The 19404-nt window shown below is 46.3% G+C and overlaps 1 protein-coding gene across 1 annotated transcript in view; it reads left to right on the forward strand.

The window, feature by feature from the left end:
• Positions 1-19404, forward strand: part of SVEP1 (sushi, von Willebrand factor type A, EGF and pentraxin domain containing 1) — a 164996-nt gene that overhangs the window by 78820 nt on the left and 66772 nt on the right. Inside the window, exons 16-27 of the mRNA XM_048851809.2 lie at positions 212-445; positions 1261-1422; positions 2360-2521; positions 3355-3516; positions 4096-4187; positions 5601-5697; positions 6437-6550; positions 7480-7593; positions 9079-9280; positions 10042-10199; positions 17270-17471; positions 18196-18371. Of these exons, the coding sequence (XP_048707766.2) occupies positions 212-445; positions 1261-1422; positions 2360-2521; positions 3355-3516; positions 4096-4187; positions 5601-5697; positions 6437-6550; positions 7480-7593; positions 9079-9280; positions 10042-10199; positions 17270-17471; positions 18196-18371 (1875 nt within the window). The remainder of the gene's footprint in view (positions 1-211; positions 446-1260; positions 1423-2359; positions 2522-3354; positions 3517-4095; positions 4188-5600; positions 5698-6436; positions 6551-7479; positions 7594-9078; positions 9281-10041; positions 10200-17269; positions 17472-18195; positions 18372-19404) is intronic.

Genomic DNA, 19404 nt, shown 5'->3' on the forward strand with positions numbered 1-19404 from the left:
CCACAGTTTCTCACTAGCTCATTTCTTGGGTAGCAGATTTGTGTGGTCAGCACTGTATTTGGTACAGCATGGGTTTGTGTGGTCAATTCCCGTTGACCATAGTAACAATGATCACTGCTTTTTTGGTCCACTCGTATAGACTACTGCGGCCTGAATAGCAATAAAATCTGTAACACACTGTGTATGCATGTGTTTTCTTTTTATATTCTAGCTAGTGTGCCATTGCCCAGTGAAAGGAATGATACTGTGGAATCAGAAAACCAGCAGCGACTTCTTAAAACTCTAGAGACTATCACAAACAGGCTGAAAAGGACACTCAATAAGGAACCCATGTATTCTTTTCAGTTTGCATCAGAACTGGTTGTAGCTGACAGCAACTCACTGGAAACTGAGAAAGCCTTTCTGTTCTGCAGACCTGGTTCAGTTCTGAGAGGGCGAATGTGTGGTAAGCCAAAAGCTCTGTACCTCCTGGCCTTATATCCTGTATATGTGACTTTAAAAAAAAAAAAAAAAAAAAAAAGGTTTGGGGGAGATATTTGTTTCGGGTGGGCTATTGGCACAGGCATCACAGGGTTGCAGTAGCTGAGACCTGCCAAAGCAATTTATTGTCTAATGCTTTGTGCAGTCTGCTTTCTGAAGGGTGGGCTGCTCCAAAAAATGGCTATGTAAAAAGTACACCTTACCTAACAGTTTTGCTCCCTATATGAACTTGGTCACATTGACTTTCACTGCTGATGAAAAGGTAACTCACAGCCTATCTACTGTCAAGCCCTGCCATTCCAGCATAGCTGAGAGAGAGAGCATGAGCTGGATGCTATTCATAGAATCATAGAAGAATCATAGACGATCAGGATTGGAAGGGACCTCGGGAGGTCATCTAGTCCAACCCCCTGCTCAAAGCAGGACCAACCCCAGCTAAATCATCCCAGCCAGGGCTTGGTCAAGCCAGGCCTTAAAATCCTCTAAGGATGGAGATGGAGTCAGGGAATCACCCGCTCTTTCCTCAGGCAGAGGGAGACAGTCCATTCCTTCCTATTCATCATGAATACAAATGTTTACAAAGTTCCAATCAGTTCCCCCTATGCAAACCCAGTCAGGTCAGTGAGGTTGCACAGATGTCACTGAATCCACATAGCCAAGATTGAGATAAAGTGAGTTAGGCCAAATGGAGTTGCCCTGAAATACCAAGAAGAGCATCTGCTTATTGTCAGGTATTCCATGGTTAACGTGTGTTTTATTTTTCCTTCTCTGAAATCCCAGTTAACTGCCCTTTGGGTACCTATTATTCTCTGGAGCATCGCACTTGTGAAAGCTGCTGGACTGGATCCTATCAAGATGAGGAAGGGCAGCTGGAATGCAAAAGTTGCCCATCTGGCAGCTATACCGAATACCTCCACTCCAGGAGTATCTCTGAGTGTAAAGGTGTGAGCTCAGCATTCAGAAGTTTACTTCTAGCATTTAAAGTTTACTTCTAGTGCTTGAAACTACTGAGCATTGCAAAATGTAACTAGAATAGCACCATAGAAAATTAAATGGATGGCTGTGTTACTTTATGGCTTTTGCCTAGATCCTGGCTGCCTCTGTGTGGGTACATGTGGAGAGGGGAGAAGATATCTAGAATGCCATTGCTTGTACCTCTTAAGTGTCAGTGGAACAGGCTGTTAAGGCCAGAGAGAGTGTATGTTGCAGCACTGAAAGGGAAGTGTACACATAGTGGCACATCTTAGTACTTCTCCCTGCCAACATCCTCTACATCTCCCAAGGAATAATACCTCTTGCCACTGTCACTTTTGTGTCCCACCTTGCACCGTTCTGCCTCGAAGCCGGAAGAGAGCTCTCACTTTGCAGCTTGTTTATGATTATAAGGATTGGTATTTTCTAGTTACTGTTGTTTAATTGGCTTTGTTAGTTAAAATATGAATTGCTAACAATAAACAATCTGCAACCGATTGGAATATACTAAACTATAGCGAGTTTATGTCTTGTAAATACACTATCAGTAATTGATAGCCAGTGGGCTGCAATAGAATTGCATTTTTTTTATTCTGTGCTTTGCACATTTCATTGTACAGCCTGTGGTTTAGATGTGTCCATGAAATTATAGTGAAATAAACAACCCTCAGAATAAATTAAATGCATTTGGAGAGGGGATGGATGCTATGTGCTGTCTGTACTTTGCGAAACGTTGCATAGAGCACTATCTTCTGGTTTACAAATGTCCTGGTAGCTCTTTCTTTCAAGGGTTGCTTGTCAATATATTATAAAGTGTTACCTTTATTTTTAGGGGACAGGAGACATACTTTCTGTTAGATATCACTTAGCCTTATGCCTAATCTTTATGTATTATTTTGCCTTTTAGCTCAGTGCCAGCAGGGAACGTATTCACCTAATGGTCTTGAAACCTGTGAGTCATGTCCTCTTGGCACATATCAGCCTATGTTTGGATCTAAGAACTGCATCGCCTGTCCAGAAAACCTGTCAACAGTGAAAAGAGGAGCTGTGGATATCTCAGCATGTGGAGGTTTGTGAGGACAAGGCCAGTGAAATTCCTGAAAACAAAATGTTGCTAAATACCATCCACTATTGCCCCATTTATCTGACCTCAGGTAACCTGCAGCTCCTGGCTGACTGCAGTGAAGTTATGTCACCCAGCAGCAGTGTACATAATTTTTTGCTGCATATCAAACACCAGTTTTTCTGAAAGATTTCAGAGACGAAGCTGTGCTGTATGCACGCAGAATTCTATTGTAGGCCCTGTGTCAGATATCCAGATGGTTATGTGATAATAAAAACTTCCTTTTTTTATTTATAGAAAGCACTACTCGATGTTTTGTAACAATCATCCAGGCAATAGCCAATCATTTTTGTGGGTCAAAATCCTGAGGTCCTTGCTCAGTTTTTACTGAGTCTGCTTTCAAAGTAAACTACCGTCAATGGGTTCTGTCTTGGCACAGACCCCTTTGGGGCAATTGCACCCCAAGGGCTGATGGGGAGAACAGTCCACAGTGAGAGTGGATCAGGGAAGAGAATCTGTCTCCAGGTGCTGACCTTGTTGAAAATATGTTTGTGCATTGCAAGGACTGCAGTGTGGGGTGTTTGGTTGAATTTGAGAACTGTCTCCATAGGACAAAGATTACATGGAAACATTTCTCTGGTCTTAGGTTTGAAAAAGAGCTTATTTGGGGCCAGAGTTAACCTGAGTGACCCTTTAAATAAGCACATACTTTGGTTGTGAAATTCTCGTGATTATTGGCCTAGTCTTGTAGGACTGAGGCAAAAACTGCCCTATGATGGTGGGGAAAAGACCATGCACTGGGAGCCAGCAGTCATTAGAGTTTGTTTTGCACTTTGCAGTACCTTGTGCAGCAGGGGAATTCTCTCGCTCTGGTTTAATGCCTTGCTACCCCTGCCCCCGGGACTACTATCAGCCCGACCCAGGAAAGTCCTACTGCTTATCTTGTCCCTTTTATGGGACAACTACGATCATTGGCGCCAGATCCATCACAGACTGTTCAAGTAAGTTGATTAATTTCCTCCAGAGAATGTGACTGAGGGGGGCAGGATCTGGCCCTTAGTGAAAATTGGGTCCATTCAAAGGAAGAATACACCATTCTCCTTCCACAATGTTCGCCACACATTTCTACCAATGCATCACCCCTGCTATTCCTTTCCTGGATTATCTCTGAGTTATCAGACGCTGCCAGTCACACAAAATTGTGGATGACTGTGTGATATGGATTAAGGTTCCCTGACAGAGCCTAGATAGTAACCCCACTGGAAACAATGAAAGTTTTGCCTTTGGCCTATAAAAACTACCTTGCAGTAGACAGACTAACATGATTTATGTGACCATCTAAGCTCTAAGTCAGGACTGGAGAGGAATAAGTCTAAAGAGTGAATTCACCACAGTGCCCCACCCTTTCTTCATTTATTATTGATGTTCGTGTTTTGGAATTGAATAAGTTTTTACTGTAGGTGCGGTATTTACTCCCACAAATCCACTTCCCTCATAGCATTTTTTAAATGCATCAATGCAATGCAGTTAGGGTCTTGTCAAGCTGCATTAACAGCTGCTTTCATAATAATCCTGTTTAGGTTTTGGCTCTACTTTCACAGCGGCCGAGGAGAGTGTAATGGTACCAGTCTCTCCAGAAAATATCAGCAAGCAATACAAAGTCAGCAGTCAGGCAAGGACAAGATTTATTTATTTTTTTAATGATGCTAGCTCTAATGGAAGACACAGAGTGTCGGATGCCAATATTAAATGGCTAATGCCTTCCATAATATAATTGTGATAATGAGTTTATTTGCCAAACTAGGCAGCTGTAGTTACCATGGGGGCTACCTTTATTTGATTAAAGTGATCAAACATCGTGCCTTATAACTCCATAGCTGGCTTACATATATATATATAAGTCCTTAATTAACAGCCTTATGCAGCAGAAATAAAAAAACTGTGTTTGCGTTTTCTAATAAGCTCTTCCACTCAAGGGTAATTTAATAGTGATTCACTAAAATATTGTATTTTAAAATTCTACTACAATAATAGAACAGTCGTATTTGGGAGAAGGAGATTTGATCCAGTAAAAGGCAGTCTTAGATTTGGAAGCATGATAACATTAGCCTGACATAAAAATGTCACTAAACTTTTATTTTTAAAAAAACATAAAACCCCCAACTCCTTGCATAAAACCTCCAACTCCTCATCTGATCAGTAGCTCCTATACTGGCGATCAGTGTCTCTTTTATTTGGTTTCTTTTTCATTTTAGTCTTCCAGGAGATTACTTCTGGCTTCCAGGTTCTGGTTCTGAAGTATTTATTTTCATTTATTTGTTTTGATTTATATAAATTTAAGAAGAGATGTCAGACTAGTCAGGTATGACCCAATTCTGCAAATCCTTTCTCCTGTGATTAGCCCTCTCAAAATACATGGGATCACTCATGTGAGTGGAGACTATTCCCAGGACTATGGGTTTGCATGAAAGGCCCCCATTGTTGTAACTCAGAAAAGAGCACTCAGTCTCAGAATCAGGTTGTGAGAATCTACATTACATGAATAAAGTTGGTAAGTGATAAATTAGACCTGAGCTATTAGCTTATAATACATGCAGTCCACAAACTCAGGCCCCAGTACAGCAAGCAGCTGAGTTTTCCCATTTAAGTCAATAGGACCATTCATGTACTTAGTTAAGCACATGCTTGAGTGCTTTGCTGAAGTGAGGCCTGCTATCAAAGTACAAATAAATAACAATAACTAGAATGCTAACCTCTGAAAAAGTCCCTTTCATGCCACTAGCTCTGGATATTTATTTCTGTATTCTTTAGATTGGGGTGGCTAAAATACAGCCTGTAGGCCTAATGCACTCCACAGTGTGCCCTGACTCACCTCTCCCAGCCATTGCAGATGGCTGATGGTAGGGATACAGTACCAGCCTCTGTGGAGAGGAATGGAGTGGAAAAGAAATGCTAGAGAACTGTGGCATAAAGACTTTTTTTTAAAATGCTGTTACATGTCAGTCATTGTTTGATATTTGTCTGTGTAATACACATGGTTGTCTCTCCACCTCTTTGATAACTCTACTGTTCTGATCTGTGACAGGTTTTTCATGAGTGTTTCCTGGAACCATGCCATAATAATGGCACATGCAAACAACTTGGAAGTGGGTACATTTGCATGTGCCCACCTGGATACACAGGTAAAGTGTGTGTATGTTGGGAGGACATTGTTTCATCGTATGAGGTAGTTAGAAAGTTCTGTTCCGAGGAGAAATTATAAAAGAACTTGACACTCCCAGCAGAAAAAGCACATAATATAATTAATGGAAATCACTATTGCTGACACAGGTTATTCATTATTCTTCACATTTTTTTAAAAAATGAAGAACTGTTCCCTTTGTTGTTGTATGGTTTATCTCAGTGTTTGTTCTCTAAGAGAGATTTTCAAAAGGCTCATGTTGGCCTATACTATGCTCCTATTGGAGTTAATGGTAACATCCCCATTGACTTTAATGGGAGCAGCATCAGACCAAGACTGAATATATTTGAAAATCCCACCCCTTGACCACAACTGTGATCAGCAAGGACCAAGAAACTCACACTGCAGTCCATTAATCCCAGTAGGTCTGCCTTTGCATGTATCCATTGTGAGCTCTGCAGTTGCTCCAGAGCAACTGGGTATGTTATATTCCCCAATGATTATTTTCTTTAAAGGATAGAAATGTACTAAGTTTGAAGATCTGGAGCTGATCAGCTTGTATTTTATTATTGCCTGATCTGCACTGTACCTTTCTGATAGCAATTGTCACAGGTCTCTGGTAAACTGCTGTGTTTTAAAGCAAAGATAATGGTCTGTAATGCCCTCCCTGTTTCTGAGTGATTTAATTATACTTTCTTTCTGTGTTCTTAGTTGTGATCCTGCTTTGTTTTTCAATTTAGGCTTAAAGTGTGAAAAGGAGATTGATGAGTGCAAGTCAACCCCTTGCCTCAACAATGGAGTTTGCAAAGATGGTATTGGGGTGTTCATTTGCCAGTGCCAACCAGGCTATACAGGTGACAGAAGTGATTTAATTGCTTTATAACTCCTCTTCATAAGGGTATCAGTTACATGTTGCATAAATAAAACAGACCTATTAGGGTTATGCTTATTTCTTCAGTGACTTCCATGGAATTATAACAGTGGTGAATCTGGCCCGTTAGACAGAGAAAACCTTTGGTGTAGGTGAATACTTTGTGAAGTAAAAGGATCAATATTCAAGATGTACTCTGTGTCTGTGTGTGGGTAGTAACACTTCTGTTCTAAAAAAAAAAAAAGGAATAACAGTGAAGAAATATTAACGAGGCACTTTTGTGGAAAAATGCTAATGAAACCTAATATTGTAAGGCCTTGATTCAGCAAGACAGATGCCTAACTTCAAGCATGTGAGTAATCCTATGGATGCCTAATTGATATTTTTTCATCTTTTCTCTTCGAACAGAAACGTTATTGAAAATACACATACATACGTGCGCGCACACCCACTCTCTCTCTCTCTGAACAGCACTTTTCACATGCTTAAACTCTGGCACCTGCTTTTGTACCTTGCTGAATCGAGGTCTTAACTTATTTTATCATTAAATTGTTGATTATTGAATAGGTATCCTCCTACTCCTATGCCCAGATCTTTCCACCTAAGCAGTCCCTACCCTATATCACATTAGCCCTATAAAAGCTTTTTATATCAATATGAATTAAAATTATACATGTGCGGCTGACTACTTTTTAAACGTTGAGCTCCAAAGTCTCAGTAACTACGTGTATGGATGGGCAACTGTTCACACTGAATTGCATCCTTGAGAGATTTTATGTCCTGCTCTCAACCTTTTATGACACAAGAAATATTTTGCCATTATGGCTTTCAAAACCAATCACTACAGGATACGTACCATGTATGTTTTAAAATACTGTGTAAATCATGGCTTGTAACTATTCTTGCTTGAAGGTTTACTGTGTGAGGAAGATATAAATGAATGCAGGTCCAACCCATGTGTGAACGGAGCACTTTGTGTTGATGGCATCAATGCTTATCACTGCACATGTGCAGAAGGATTCACAGGTAAGCTGTATTTCTTGATTGATTTAGTTTTTATTTATATTAACCAGAAAATATGTACCTTTATGCTCACTAAGTGTAATTCAAGATTATCTTCATATATTTGCTATAGGTATGCATTGATCTAGGCATGTGTAATATTTAGATGAGAAGGTGTGGTCTGGTGGCTTCAAGCACATGACTGGGAGTCAGGAGATCTGGGGTCTATTCCCAACTTTGTCTGACCTTGAGCGAAGAATAATAATATTCACCTTGATGAAATATTTCAGAGTTGATATACGAGTGTTAAATGCTATTGTTGTTGTTTTATTTATTATTTTTATAGCATATCCATGGGCCAAATCCTCCCCATCGCTATTAGAAGTTGCTTCCCTTCCCATTTAGCTCTGCAACTTTCTGTTGTTTTGCATCATGTTAAAGAATGATTTTCTTCTCCTGGGTTTCCAGATTGCCGCAAAGCTTTGACTTTAAATCTTATGCAGTTTCTGCAACTTTGCATATCTCACAACGTGGAACTTTATGCACAACTAAACTCCTGGATGGTTTTCTTAAAAAATGAAAAGGTTCCAACCTCATTTCCATTGTAGCAATACTTTCTCTCCTCTGTATCTCTCATCATTTACTCAGAATGGTGTCTCAGCTTCTGATTGTGTGTGTGTTTCTAATATATCCTTGGGGCCCATCCTGCACTCTTCACACACACAACTTTCTGAGAATGTATGAGTTCATGGGAAAGTTCGTGATGAAAGATCCAGCCCTTAACCCATATTGACGCCTGAATATCATTACTTTACCACTTACAAACTGAGGCCTGGTCTACACCGGGGCGGGTATCGATCTAAGTTATGCAACTTAAGCTACAGGAATAACGTAGCTGAAGTCAATGTACTTAGATCTACTTACCACGGTGTCTTCACTGCGGTAAGTGAATGGCTGATGCTCTCCTGTCGACTCCGCCTGCGCCTCTTGTCCTGGTGGAGTACCGGACTCGATGGGAGAGCACTTGGCAGTCAGTTTATCGTCTCTAGACTAGACACGATAAATCAACCCCTGCTGGATCTATCGCTGCCCGCCGATCCAGCGGGTAATGTAGACAAGCCCTGACAGATGAGACGTACTTCTTATTTGAAGAGCCCAACTTACTAACAAAGTTGGTAACACTCACTTCTGTACATTCCCAGTAAAAGTTTGTTTTTTTCAAATGTTGACAAACGTGTAATGAGGGTTTTATTTCTATAACTGTGAAGCTGATTCCTGCATCTCCTTTACAGTTGCATCCAATCAATGCAATATATTTTATGCTGAGGAAAAAAGCCAGCCATTCAGCTAATCTGTTTGCCATTCCCCAAAGAATTCTGTATAATTTTAATTGTCTTCTGGATTTGTCTGAGACACCGAATCATAGAAATTGGTTCCTGATTGTTCCTAACAGATTTTGAATCTTTTAAAATTGAATGTAAACCTTTGCTTTGGTCTCTCTCTTCCCAGGCACTCGCTGTGAAACAGAGGTGAACGAATGCCTTTCAAACCCATGTCTAAACAAGGGCATTTGCGAGGATCGGCTCAGGAGTTTCCACTGCAAGTGCCTTCCTGGGTTTACTGGTGTCTTGTGTGAAAAAAACATTGATGAGTGTCTCAGCAGACCCTGTAAGAATGGGGCCAAATGCAAAGATGGTATCAACAACTTCAGGTGAAAAACTGCTGACGGACTTCCTGTAATACACAAAGCCAGATGTGCTGCAGTGTCTGGCTTTCCCCAAAGATTTTAGCAAAGGCGGTAGGCTAATCTGTCAAGTGATCTCAACACGCACCCCAGTGTGGGAGAAAGGTGGATATTTAAAAAGAAAAAAAAACGTGATGGTGTTATTTTAGCTTTTGTTAAGGGCGTGATAGATAGTGAGGAGAATGTGGCGGGGGAGGGGTAGAAAGTGAGAGTGCGGTAGGGTTGCCACCCTTACAGTGGGCAGAAACCTACAGAGTACTGTTTTCCTGAATCAGTTTTCCCCAGGCATGGGGAAGGAGGGGGGACCCTTGGTGTTTTTTAACCTTCTATTATAGCATTGAACAATTTTCATCCATTTGTGTATCCCACGTGACCAAGTTTCCTGTGATTGTTGGGCCCGGGGGAAGATATGGGCATTGATGGACCTCAGCCCTTCCTCCTGTCTTCTATTTTTATGTTTCATCAAGATGAACCTGGACCAAAAAGTTTATTTCTGGATCCAGATCAGAACTTCTCTGATGTTTATGGGGTGCTCTGCTCTGGCCCATTTTACAGAAAAGGACCAGTTGTGAATTTCGAGGTTCCATAATATTGGGGTGCCTCTCTAATGTTCTGGCTTTTTGTAATGTAACTGGATCTCTAGCGGAAACAAAGAGTGCCTCCAGTCCACAGATGTGTGAGCTTTAAAAGTGGCCACAATAGAAGAGTGTTTTTGTTTTCATCCTCAGGTGTCAGTGTGTGACAGGGTACACGGGACTGCACTGTGAAGTGAACATCAATGAGTGTGAACCCAATCCTTGTTTAAACCAAGCAGCCTGTGTGGATGCCTTGAACTCGTACGTTTGTAAATGTCCCCCTGGCTTTACGGGCAGCAGGTGTGAAACAGGTACACGGGACCAGAGTGTCAGCAAAAGGTGGCTTGACAAAGCCTCCGGGCAAGAATTATGCTAGCTGAATTAATACCGTATGGCTTCTCTGCACAGCAGCTGGCAGGGTGGGGTCTCAACCCTGAGCAAAGCCGTTGCGAGCTACAGCAGTTCAAATAATAATATAATAATAATTAATTTCAAATGTAGCCTGTAAATACCAAGTAACAGCATGCATGCTAGCAAACGATATTTTGGTAAATGTTTTTCTTTGCTTAAAAGCACACTACCCTTTTTGTCATGCACTATAGGCCTGTGAAATTCAATTTCGGCCTCTTTCACATGTCCTAGTTATTTAGCTCTTTGTACTTCTGTCACGGAGTGTGGGGGAGTCCAGGCCCTGCACCCCTCTTCCTAGGATTCACTGAGACTCTCAGCCAGCCAGTAAAACAGAAGGTTTATTGGACAACAGGAACACAGTCCAAAACAGAGCTTGTGGGTGCACCCAGGACCCCTCAGTCAAGTCCTTCTGGGGGAGCAGGGAGCTTAGACCCCAGCCCTGGAGTTCCCTGCGTTCCTCTACCCAGCCCCAAACTGAAACTAAACCCACCCAGCTGGTTCCCTGCCGCAGCCTCCGTCCACGTTCCTGGGCAGAGGTGTTACCTCCCCCTCCCCCTCCTGGCTCAGGTGACAGGCTCTCAGGTCTCCCATCCCCAGGGCACATTCCCAGGTCAACACTCCCCCCTCCCTGCTGCGTCACATCGTCACATCTCTCCCCCCTTCGAGACTGAACTGAGCGGGGTCACTCTGACCAGTGACCTGGGGAAGTTCGGGGCCCCCTCTCCGGGACAGCGCATCCGCTATCGGGTTGGCACTTCCCTTCACGTGGACCACGTCCATGTCATAATCCTGCAGGAGCAGGCTCCACCTCAGGAGCTTGGCATTTGCTCCTTTCATCTGGTGCAGCCAGGTCAGGGGAGAGTGGTCGGTGTAGACGGTGAAGTGTCGCCCGAAGAGATAGGGCTCTAGTTTCTTGAGGGCCCACACCATGGCCAGGCACTCCTTCTCGATGGCCCTGTAGTGTTGCTCCCGGGGTAGCAACTTCTTGCTCAGGTACATGATGGGGTGTCTTTCCCCCTTTCCATCCTCCTGCATTAACACCGCCCCCAGTCCTGTGTCTGAGGCGTCGGTGAACACCACAAAGGGCTTGTCAAAGTCTGGGTTTGCCAGAACTGGGCCACTGACCAGAGCCTCCTTCAGCTCCCGGAAAGCCTCCTGGACTGCTCGGTCCAGACCACCTTGTCTGGCTTCCTCTTCTTGCATAGCTCAGTGATGGGGGTGGCTATGGCGCTAAAGTGGGGCACAAATCTTCGGTAGTATCCTGCCATCCCAATAAAGGCTTGGACCTGCTTTTTGGTGTGGGGAGCGGGTCAGTCTCTGATCACCTCCACCTTGGCTGGTTCTGGCTTTAGGCGGCCACTCCCCACCCGATGGCCCAGGTAAGATACTTCAGCCATCCCCACCTTGCACTTCTCCGCTTTTACAGTCAGCCCAGCCCCCTGGAGTTGGTCCAGCACTTGTCTAACCTGGGACACGTGGTCCTCCCAAGTCTGGCTAAAGACACAGATGTCATCAATATACACCACAGCAAAACTCTCCATCCCCCTCAGTAGCTGGTCCACCAGGTGTTGGAAGGTGGCTGGTGCTCCCTTGAGGCCGAAAGGCAGGGTCAGGAACTCATAGAGCCCCAGAGGGGTGATAAAGGCCGATTTCAGCTGGGCATCTGCATCCAGCAACACTTGCCAGTAGCCCTTTGTAAGGTCCATGGTAGTAAGGTACTGAGCTCCTCCCAGCTTGTCTAGGAGCTCGTCAGGCCTGGGCATGGGGTAGGCATCAGATATTGTGATGGCATTGAGCTTCCGATAGTCCACACAGAACCGAACCGACCCATCCTTTTTGGGGACCAGCACCACCGGCGAGGCCCAAGGGCTGGCAGATGGCTGGATCACCCCCAAAGCCAGCATGTCCCGGACTTCTCTTTCTAGGTCCTGAGCAGTTTTCCCTGTGACTCGGAAGGGGGAGCATCTTATCGGCGGGTGCGACCCTGTCTGCACCCGGTGGACAGTCAGATTAGTGTGTCCAGGCTGGATGGAAAACAGCTGTCGGTACGGATGCAGCACCCCCCTGACCTCAGCTTGCTGGGCAGGGGTTAGCTGATCCGAGAGGGGAATTGTTTCCAGGTGGGAACCAGCTCTGGTCCCAGGGAATAGATCTACTAAGGGTCATCTCCCTGCTCCTCCCACTGTCCACACACGGCCAACACCACATTCCCCCAGCATGATATGGCTTCATCATATTCACATGGTACACCCGGCGGTGGTGCGCCCGGTTAGACAGCTCCACCACATAGTTTACCTCATTGAGCTGCTTGACAACCTTGAAAGGGCCATCTCAGACGGCCTGTAGTTTGTTCTTTCTCACGGGGATGAGAACCATCACCTGATCCCCGGTGGCGTAGGCACGGGCCCGCGCCGTGCGGTCATACCAGACCTTCTGCTTCTTCTGGGCTCTGGCCAGATTCTCCCTGGCCAGGCCCATGAGTTCAGCTAGTCTCTCTCGGAAGATCAGAACATACTCCACCACTGACTCTCCATCGGGAGTGGCCTTCCCCTCCCACTCGTCTCTCATCAGGTCCAGGGGGCCCCTTACCCTCCTTCCATATAACAGTTCGAAAGGCGAAAATCCGGTAGACTCCTGGGACACCTCCCTGTATGCGAACAGCAGTTGAGGTAAGTACTTGTCCCAATCCTGCGGGTGCTGGTTCATAAAGGTTTTCAGCATCATCTTTAATGTCCCATTGAATCTGTCCACCAGCCCATTGGACTGGGGGTGATAAGCTGAGGCCCAGTTGTGCCGGACCCCACATTTCTCCCACAAGCACCGGAGCAGGGCCGACATGAAGTTGGACCCTTGGTCTGTCAAGACTTCCTTGGGGAACCCCACTCGGCTGAAAATGGTCAGGAGCGCATCTGCCACGGTGTCTGCTTCAATGGAAGCTAATGGCACTGCCTCGGGGTAGCGGGTGGCAAAATCTACCACCACCAGAATGTATTTCTTCCCCGACCGGATCGTCTTGCTGAGAGGTCCCACTATGTCCATGGCCACCTTCTGGAAAGGTTCTTCTATGATGGGCAAAGGTCTCAAAGCCGCTTTCCCCTTGTCCCGGGCCTTCCCCTCCCTCTGACAGGGGTCACAGGATCGGCAATACTGCCGGACCGTGGTAAAGACCCCGGGCCAGTAAAAGTTCTGTAGCAACCTCTGCTGGGTGCGCCGGATTCCCTGGTGCCCTGCGAGGGGGACGTCATGGGCCAGGTACAGGAGCTTGCGGCGATACTTCTGGGGGACCACCAGCTGCCTCCTGATCCCACAGGACTCTACTTCCCTTGTGGGAGCCCATTCTTGGTACAGGAACCCCTTCTCCCACAGGAACCTCTCCTGGCAACCTCTCCTCATGGTCCGTCCCACACTGAGGTCGGCCAGGTCCCTGAGCTTCCGCAAGGAGGGATCTTTCCTCAACTCAGCCTGGAACTCAGCGGCTGGGGAAGGGATGGGGACCGGTTCCCTCTCACTGGCCGGGTCTGAGGCCACAGCCTCTCCAAGCCGTGCCCCTCGGCGCTCCCTCCCCACCAGGGTAGGGTCCTGCACCTCTGGTGTGGTACCCTCCCCAAGGTCAGGGCGCAGTGCCCCTCGCTGGCTCTGGCTACGGGTCACAACCAGGGCAGTCTGGGGGTTGCTTGGCCAGTCCTCTAGGTCCCCCCCATCAAAACCTCAGTGGACAAATGGTGGTGTACCCCCACATCCTTGGGGCCCTCCTTGGCCCCCCATTTCAGGTGTACCCTTGCCACGGGCACCTTAAATGGGGTCCCGCCCACCCCCGTCAGGGTCAGGTAGGTGTTGGGCACCACCCGATCTGGGGCCACCACCTCGGGCCGGGCCAGTGTCACCTCCGCGCCCGTATCCCAGTATCCATTGACCTTCCTCCCATCCACCTCCAGGGGTACAAGGCACTCTCTCCGGAGGGACAGCCCCGCGCCCACCCTGTAAACCGAGCACCCTGAGCCCAGAGCCTCCAGCCCTCTGGCGGGGCTGGCCGGGGGTACTCTTCCCTCCTGGGCAGGTGGTAAACTGGCAGCCCCCCTTGCCTGGGTCGTCTGCCCCTCGTCCACCTGGGTCCCTACCCAGTTAACCCTGGGTAGGTTGGGTCTGCTCAGTCTGTCCCTGAGCCTGGGGCACTGGGTCCGTACGTAGCCTCTCTGGCCACAGTGATAGCAGCTCAGGTCACGTTGGTCCTCGAGTGGGTCAGAGGGGCCCGATGCCAGGCGTTCCCCTTTGGAGGGGGTTCTCCCTATTTCCCCGCTGGGAGGTCCCCTGGTGACTCTCTCTCTGCATCGGGGGGGCCTGTTCTTTTGGGACTCCTCCCTGCTACCCGCTGACCGACTGTTCACAAACTCATCGGCCAGCTGCCCTGCGTGCTGGGGGTTCTCTAGCTTTTTGTCCACCAACCACAGCCTCAGGTCGGATGGGCACTGTTCATACAGTTGCTCCAGTACGATTAGGTCAAGCAGGTTCTCTTTAGCTTGGGCCCCAGCTGTCCACTTGTGGGCATATCCCTGCATCCGGTTGGCCAGTTGTAGGTAGGTGACCTCAGGCGTTTTATGCTGACTCCGGTACATCTCCGGGGTCAGCCCAAACTCACGGAGCAGGGCCTGTTTGAACAGTTCATAGTCCCCTGCCTCCGCCCCTGTCATTCGGCTGTACACCTCCATGGCCTTGGGGTCCAGTAAGGGGGTGAGAAACTGGAGCCTGTCTGCAGAGTCAACCCTGTGCAGCTTGCAGGCATTCTCAAAGGCCGTCAGGAAGCTATCTATGTCCTCCCCCTCCTTACGCTGGGCCAGGAAGCACTTATCAAAGTTCCTTGCAGTCTTGGATCCCCCTGCACTCACCGCAGCCGGGGCCCCACTGCTCCTCAGCCTGGCCAGCTCCAGTTCATGCTGTCTTTGTTTCTCCTTCTCCTGACGTTCCCCCTCCTTCTTCTGACGTTCATGTTGACGTTGTTTTTCATGATCCTCCAGCTCCCTCATTTTCATCTCCCTCTCCCATTCCAGCCGCATCCGCTCCAGGGATGGGGAGCTCTGCCGGGAGGATCCCCTGCTGGCTGCCGGGGTCAGGGTGCCCTCGGTATTCGCTGGGCTTCCCCCAACCCCTCCCCCAGGCCTAGGTAGGAAGGGTCTCGGGATGTCCTCTACAGCAGTCTGACCCCTCCCAGCCTGGTCAGGCCCCAGGGCCCACGCTGCATCTGCCGGGCGGCTTCGCTCAGGGACAGCGATTGGGTCATCCAAGCGATCCCTCTCCTCCTACTGGGCAATCAGCTGTTCCTTGGCGGACCTCCCGATGTGCAGCCCCCTCTGCCTGCACAGCTCCACCAGGTCACTCTTAAGGCGTTTAGCGTACATCTCCCTGCTGGCCACTCACAGGCCGGGCAGCTTTCCACGGTTTCCAGGAAAAACCCCTAGGGTGCCAGTCCTTCTTGAGGTCACCACCTCTTTACCAGGGTCGAGCTGCAGACTCCTCCACCCCGGGACCGCTCGCTGCAATCCCCCGGGGGGCCCTGTTACTGCAAAAGTCCTTCTCTCTGGTCACACGCTCCCAGGGGTTAACCGCCTCCTGAAACTGTCTCTCTCTGAATCTTCAGCACGCCTGGTCCCCGTCAATCCCCCTTCGTTTTACTGTTCCCCAGTCACTTACTGCAGGAAGCGCCATTCACGGGGTGCAGTACATCCCACCGCTGCCACCAGTTGTCACGGAGTGTGGGGGAGTCCAGGCCCTGCACTCCTCTTCCTGGGATTCACTGAGACTCTCAGCCAGCCAGTAAAACAGAAGGTTTATTGGACAACAGGAACACAGTCCAAAACGGAGTTTGTGGGTGCACCCAGGACCCCTCAGTCAAGTCCTTCTGGGGGAGCAGGGAGCTTAGACCCCAGCCCTGGGGTTCCCTGCGTTCCTCCACCCAGCCCCAAACTGAAACTAAACCCACCCAGCAGGTTCCCTGCCGCAGCCTCCGTCCACATTCCTGGGCAGAGGTGTTACCTCCCCCTCCCCCTCCTGGCTCAGGTGACAGGCTCTCAGGTCTCCCATCCCCAGGGCACATTCCCAGGTCAACACTCCCCCCTCCCTGCTGCGTCACATCGTCACAACTTCACATACCACTCGTGATGCTGTCATCAGAGAGTCACAGATATTGTGGTAACAAAGGGCTATACAGTCTTAAAGATGACTGGTCAAATTCCAACCTGGTGAGATTCCTTTGACTTCAGCGAGGTTACAGCAGAGATAAATTTGTCTCAATAACATTTCTGTTTTAGACAAGATGTTTATCTGTGATGCCTTCTGTTCATATGTGGTGGATCTTCAGATGGAAGTTAAAGATCCACTGGCAATTTTTATGAAGGGGCAGGAGATGTGCTGGTCATCTATGCATCATCCTCTCTCTCAGTAGAACAGATTCTAATGTCCAGGGCTTTATGAGAACTACTACTGAATGCATAATGGTTGCTGCATTTGCACAGAACATGCATTTTACTTCTTTGTAAAGCACCTTGCAATACCTTGAACATGAAAGAGACAAATTCTATTCCATAAATGTACAATGTCTTAATTCCATAAAGAACCATGTCTCCATTTGGTCCCATTTTATACACAGGTCCAATCAGGCACTTTTGGATTTAGGATGGCCAGATGGACATGTTAGTTGTCTGACAGAGGGCTGAAAGGCACATCCAATGTTGTGAAAGGTTCATGTTCATTATCTACCAGAAAATTACAATTTTTTTTTGTTGTGCTTCTTAAACCCTGCATCTCTTCTAGGTATGTGAACACCTTGTAGGCTAGAAATAGAATATTTCTAGTTCAGTCCAGTTGAAAGCAAATACTTTTAGCCTGGTTATGTTTTATGGCATTTGATTAAGCTTCATTTAATTTGTTGATACAGTTGCAAGAATGTAGATCTGAAAATTATTCTTGTTTGTTACAGAACAGTCCTCTGGTTTTAACCTGGATTTTGAAGTGTCTGGTATCTATGGCTATGTCATGCTTGACAATATTTTCCCGTCACTTGGTGACATCACCTGTGCATTCTGGATGAGATCAACTGACACTACTAATTATGGGACTCCAATTTCTTACGCAGTGGAGAACGGAAGTGACAATTCATTTCTGCTAACAGATTACAATGGGTAAATCAATCAACAGTCTTATTATCTTTCTTCCTAGATTATAACTGCATTTTAATTGATAGAGAGGAGTCTAAACTAAAACACCAAATTCCAATGACGCCTGTCTTTGGGGAAGTTCATAGCTGAATCTGAATCAAAACTGTGTAGCTGGAGTTGCCCTTTCTTGCTGATGTTTTCCCTGTGATTAATTCCAAAACCCCCAAAATTTTGGGGCATTGGTGTCTGCAACAAAGTAGCAATGCTCAGAAGGCAGAATATTTCTTCCTGTCTTTTTTTACACAGAATAAAAAAGATGTATTTAAAGTAACATGTACATAAAAAAGGAGCTTATCAGCAGGCATATTGATTGCTGTGACCCTCTGGCCAATGGGCTGTGAGACACCAAGAACAACTCAAGTTTAGGAATCCACTGAAAAACATGACTGAAATTCCTTTTTTTTTTTTTTTTTGGTAGTATTTACAGAGCTAAACATGTGGAAATAGCCCATTATTTCACTGTCTGTGAGTATGATCATGATGACTCCCAAGTCTTCTCTTTGGGAACAAGTATGGCAGCAGGGACTTCCTGTGTGAGCTGGGGAAACTTAACCTCCTTCAGTAAATTACTTTTCCTGTGTAGGGAGTAGCAAGCAGAAAGAAAACTTTATTTTCTTGAAAGAGAATGTTATATTTATTAAAACTCTGCATGTGATTGAATGTGCCTTGGTATTTGCTTTTTATGCAGCTGGGTTCTTTATGTGAATGGGAAAGAGAGGATCACGGATTGTCCCTCTGTGAACGACGGCAACTGGCATCACATTGCAGTCACCTGGACATGCATGAATGGAGCCTGGAATGTGTATATTGATGGGAAGTTGTCTGATGGAGGCAGAGGTCTATCTGTAGGATCAAAAATCCCTGGTATATCTTGTTAACATTTGTTTGGCTCTGTTTTCTCTTTTCTCTTGTTATTGTAGGGCTTGCAAGGTTTGGAAGGTTTTGTTTATTTCTGTGTTCAACATTTATGTAGAACTGAATTATTTCATCCTTCGTCAGGCTGGGTAGTACCTTAGTTCATGAGTAGTCTCTCACTCAACCAATGGGAATATCATGGAGTAAGGTCTCATAGAAGCTGGTTAAGGATGGCAGAATCCTGCCCATAGAAGAAATGCATTGACTAAATTGACTAGAGAATATTTTAGTAAGAATTGATCTCACAGCTGGATGCCTGTGTTAAACTCAGGAGCGATTTTGGTTTGGAAGCATGTACTTAGAGGGTTTTTTTCTCATAATTTTCAGGCCTATTTTTGGAGTTTAGTTTCAGGAACACCTCTTCCTCACAGTATATGACATGTTTTTACATCCACTAGAATATGAATGACAGAACTGTTTTATGTCCACTTCTTTCATTGTTTCCTTTGATATGAGGAAGAAATTAAGATTCGTTTATTGTTAGAACTTGACACTTTCCCCGCTGAAATCAGTGGCAAAACCCCCCATGATGGCAACGGGAGGATGATCAAGCCCTTAATTACCTGCTTGAAAATGAAGGACACTTAACAGGTTGCATGACATACAGTATTTGGAGTGTTTTCCATTCAGAGCAACTGTTGCATTGTAGTGTTAAAAGAAGACATGCAATATGTTATTTCATGGGAGAGCCGAAGAGCAGTGGAAGGTCCATGCTTTCCAGAGACGAGTACTGGTCATTTAAAATCTTTAATGAATATACCATTTTAGAACAGTCTTCTCAGAAACATAGCATGGTTTCTGTTTTTAATGGTGAAGCTCCTGCAGGGTTCTGTGCTCCCTCCCTCCATTCCCAACCACACTGTGGCTCTCTCCAAAACCTGGGCACAAGGCAGGAAGGCATCTGGCACCTCTGGCCTCATGTGGTGCCAGGCACAAACTGGTCTCCAATGTTACTGCTAATATTAGATGAGATAAAACAGAA

Source organism: Caretta caretta, chromosome 5 (assembly GCF_965140235.1).
Source record: "Caretta caretta isolate rCarCar2 chromosome 5, rCarCar1.hap1, whole genome shotgun sequence".
NCBI lineage: Eukaryota > Metazoa > Chordata > Testudines > Cheloniidae > Caretta > Caretta caretta.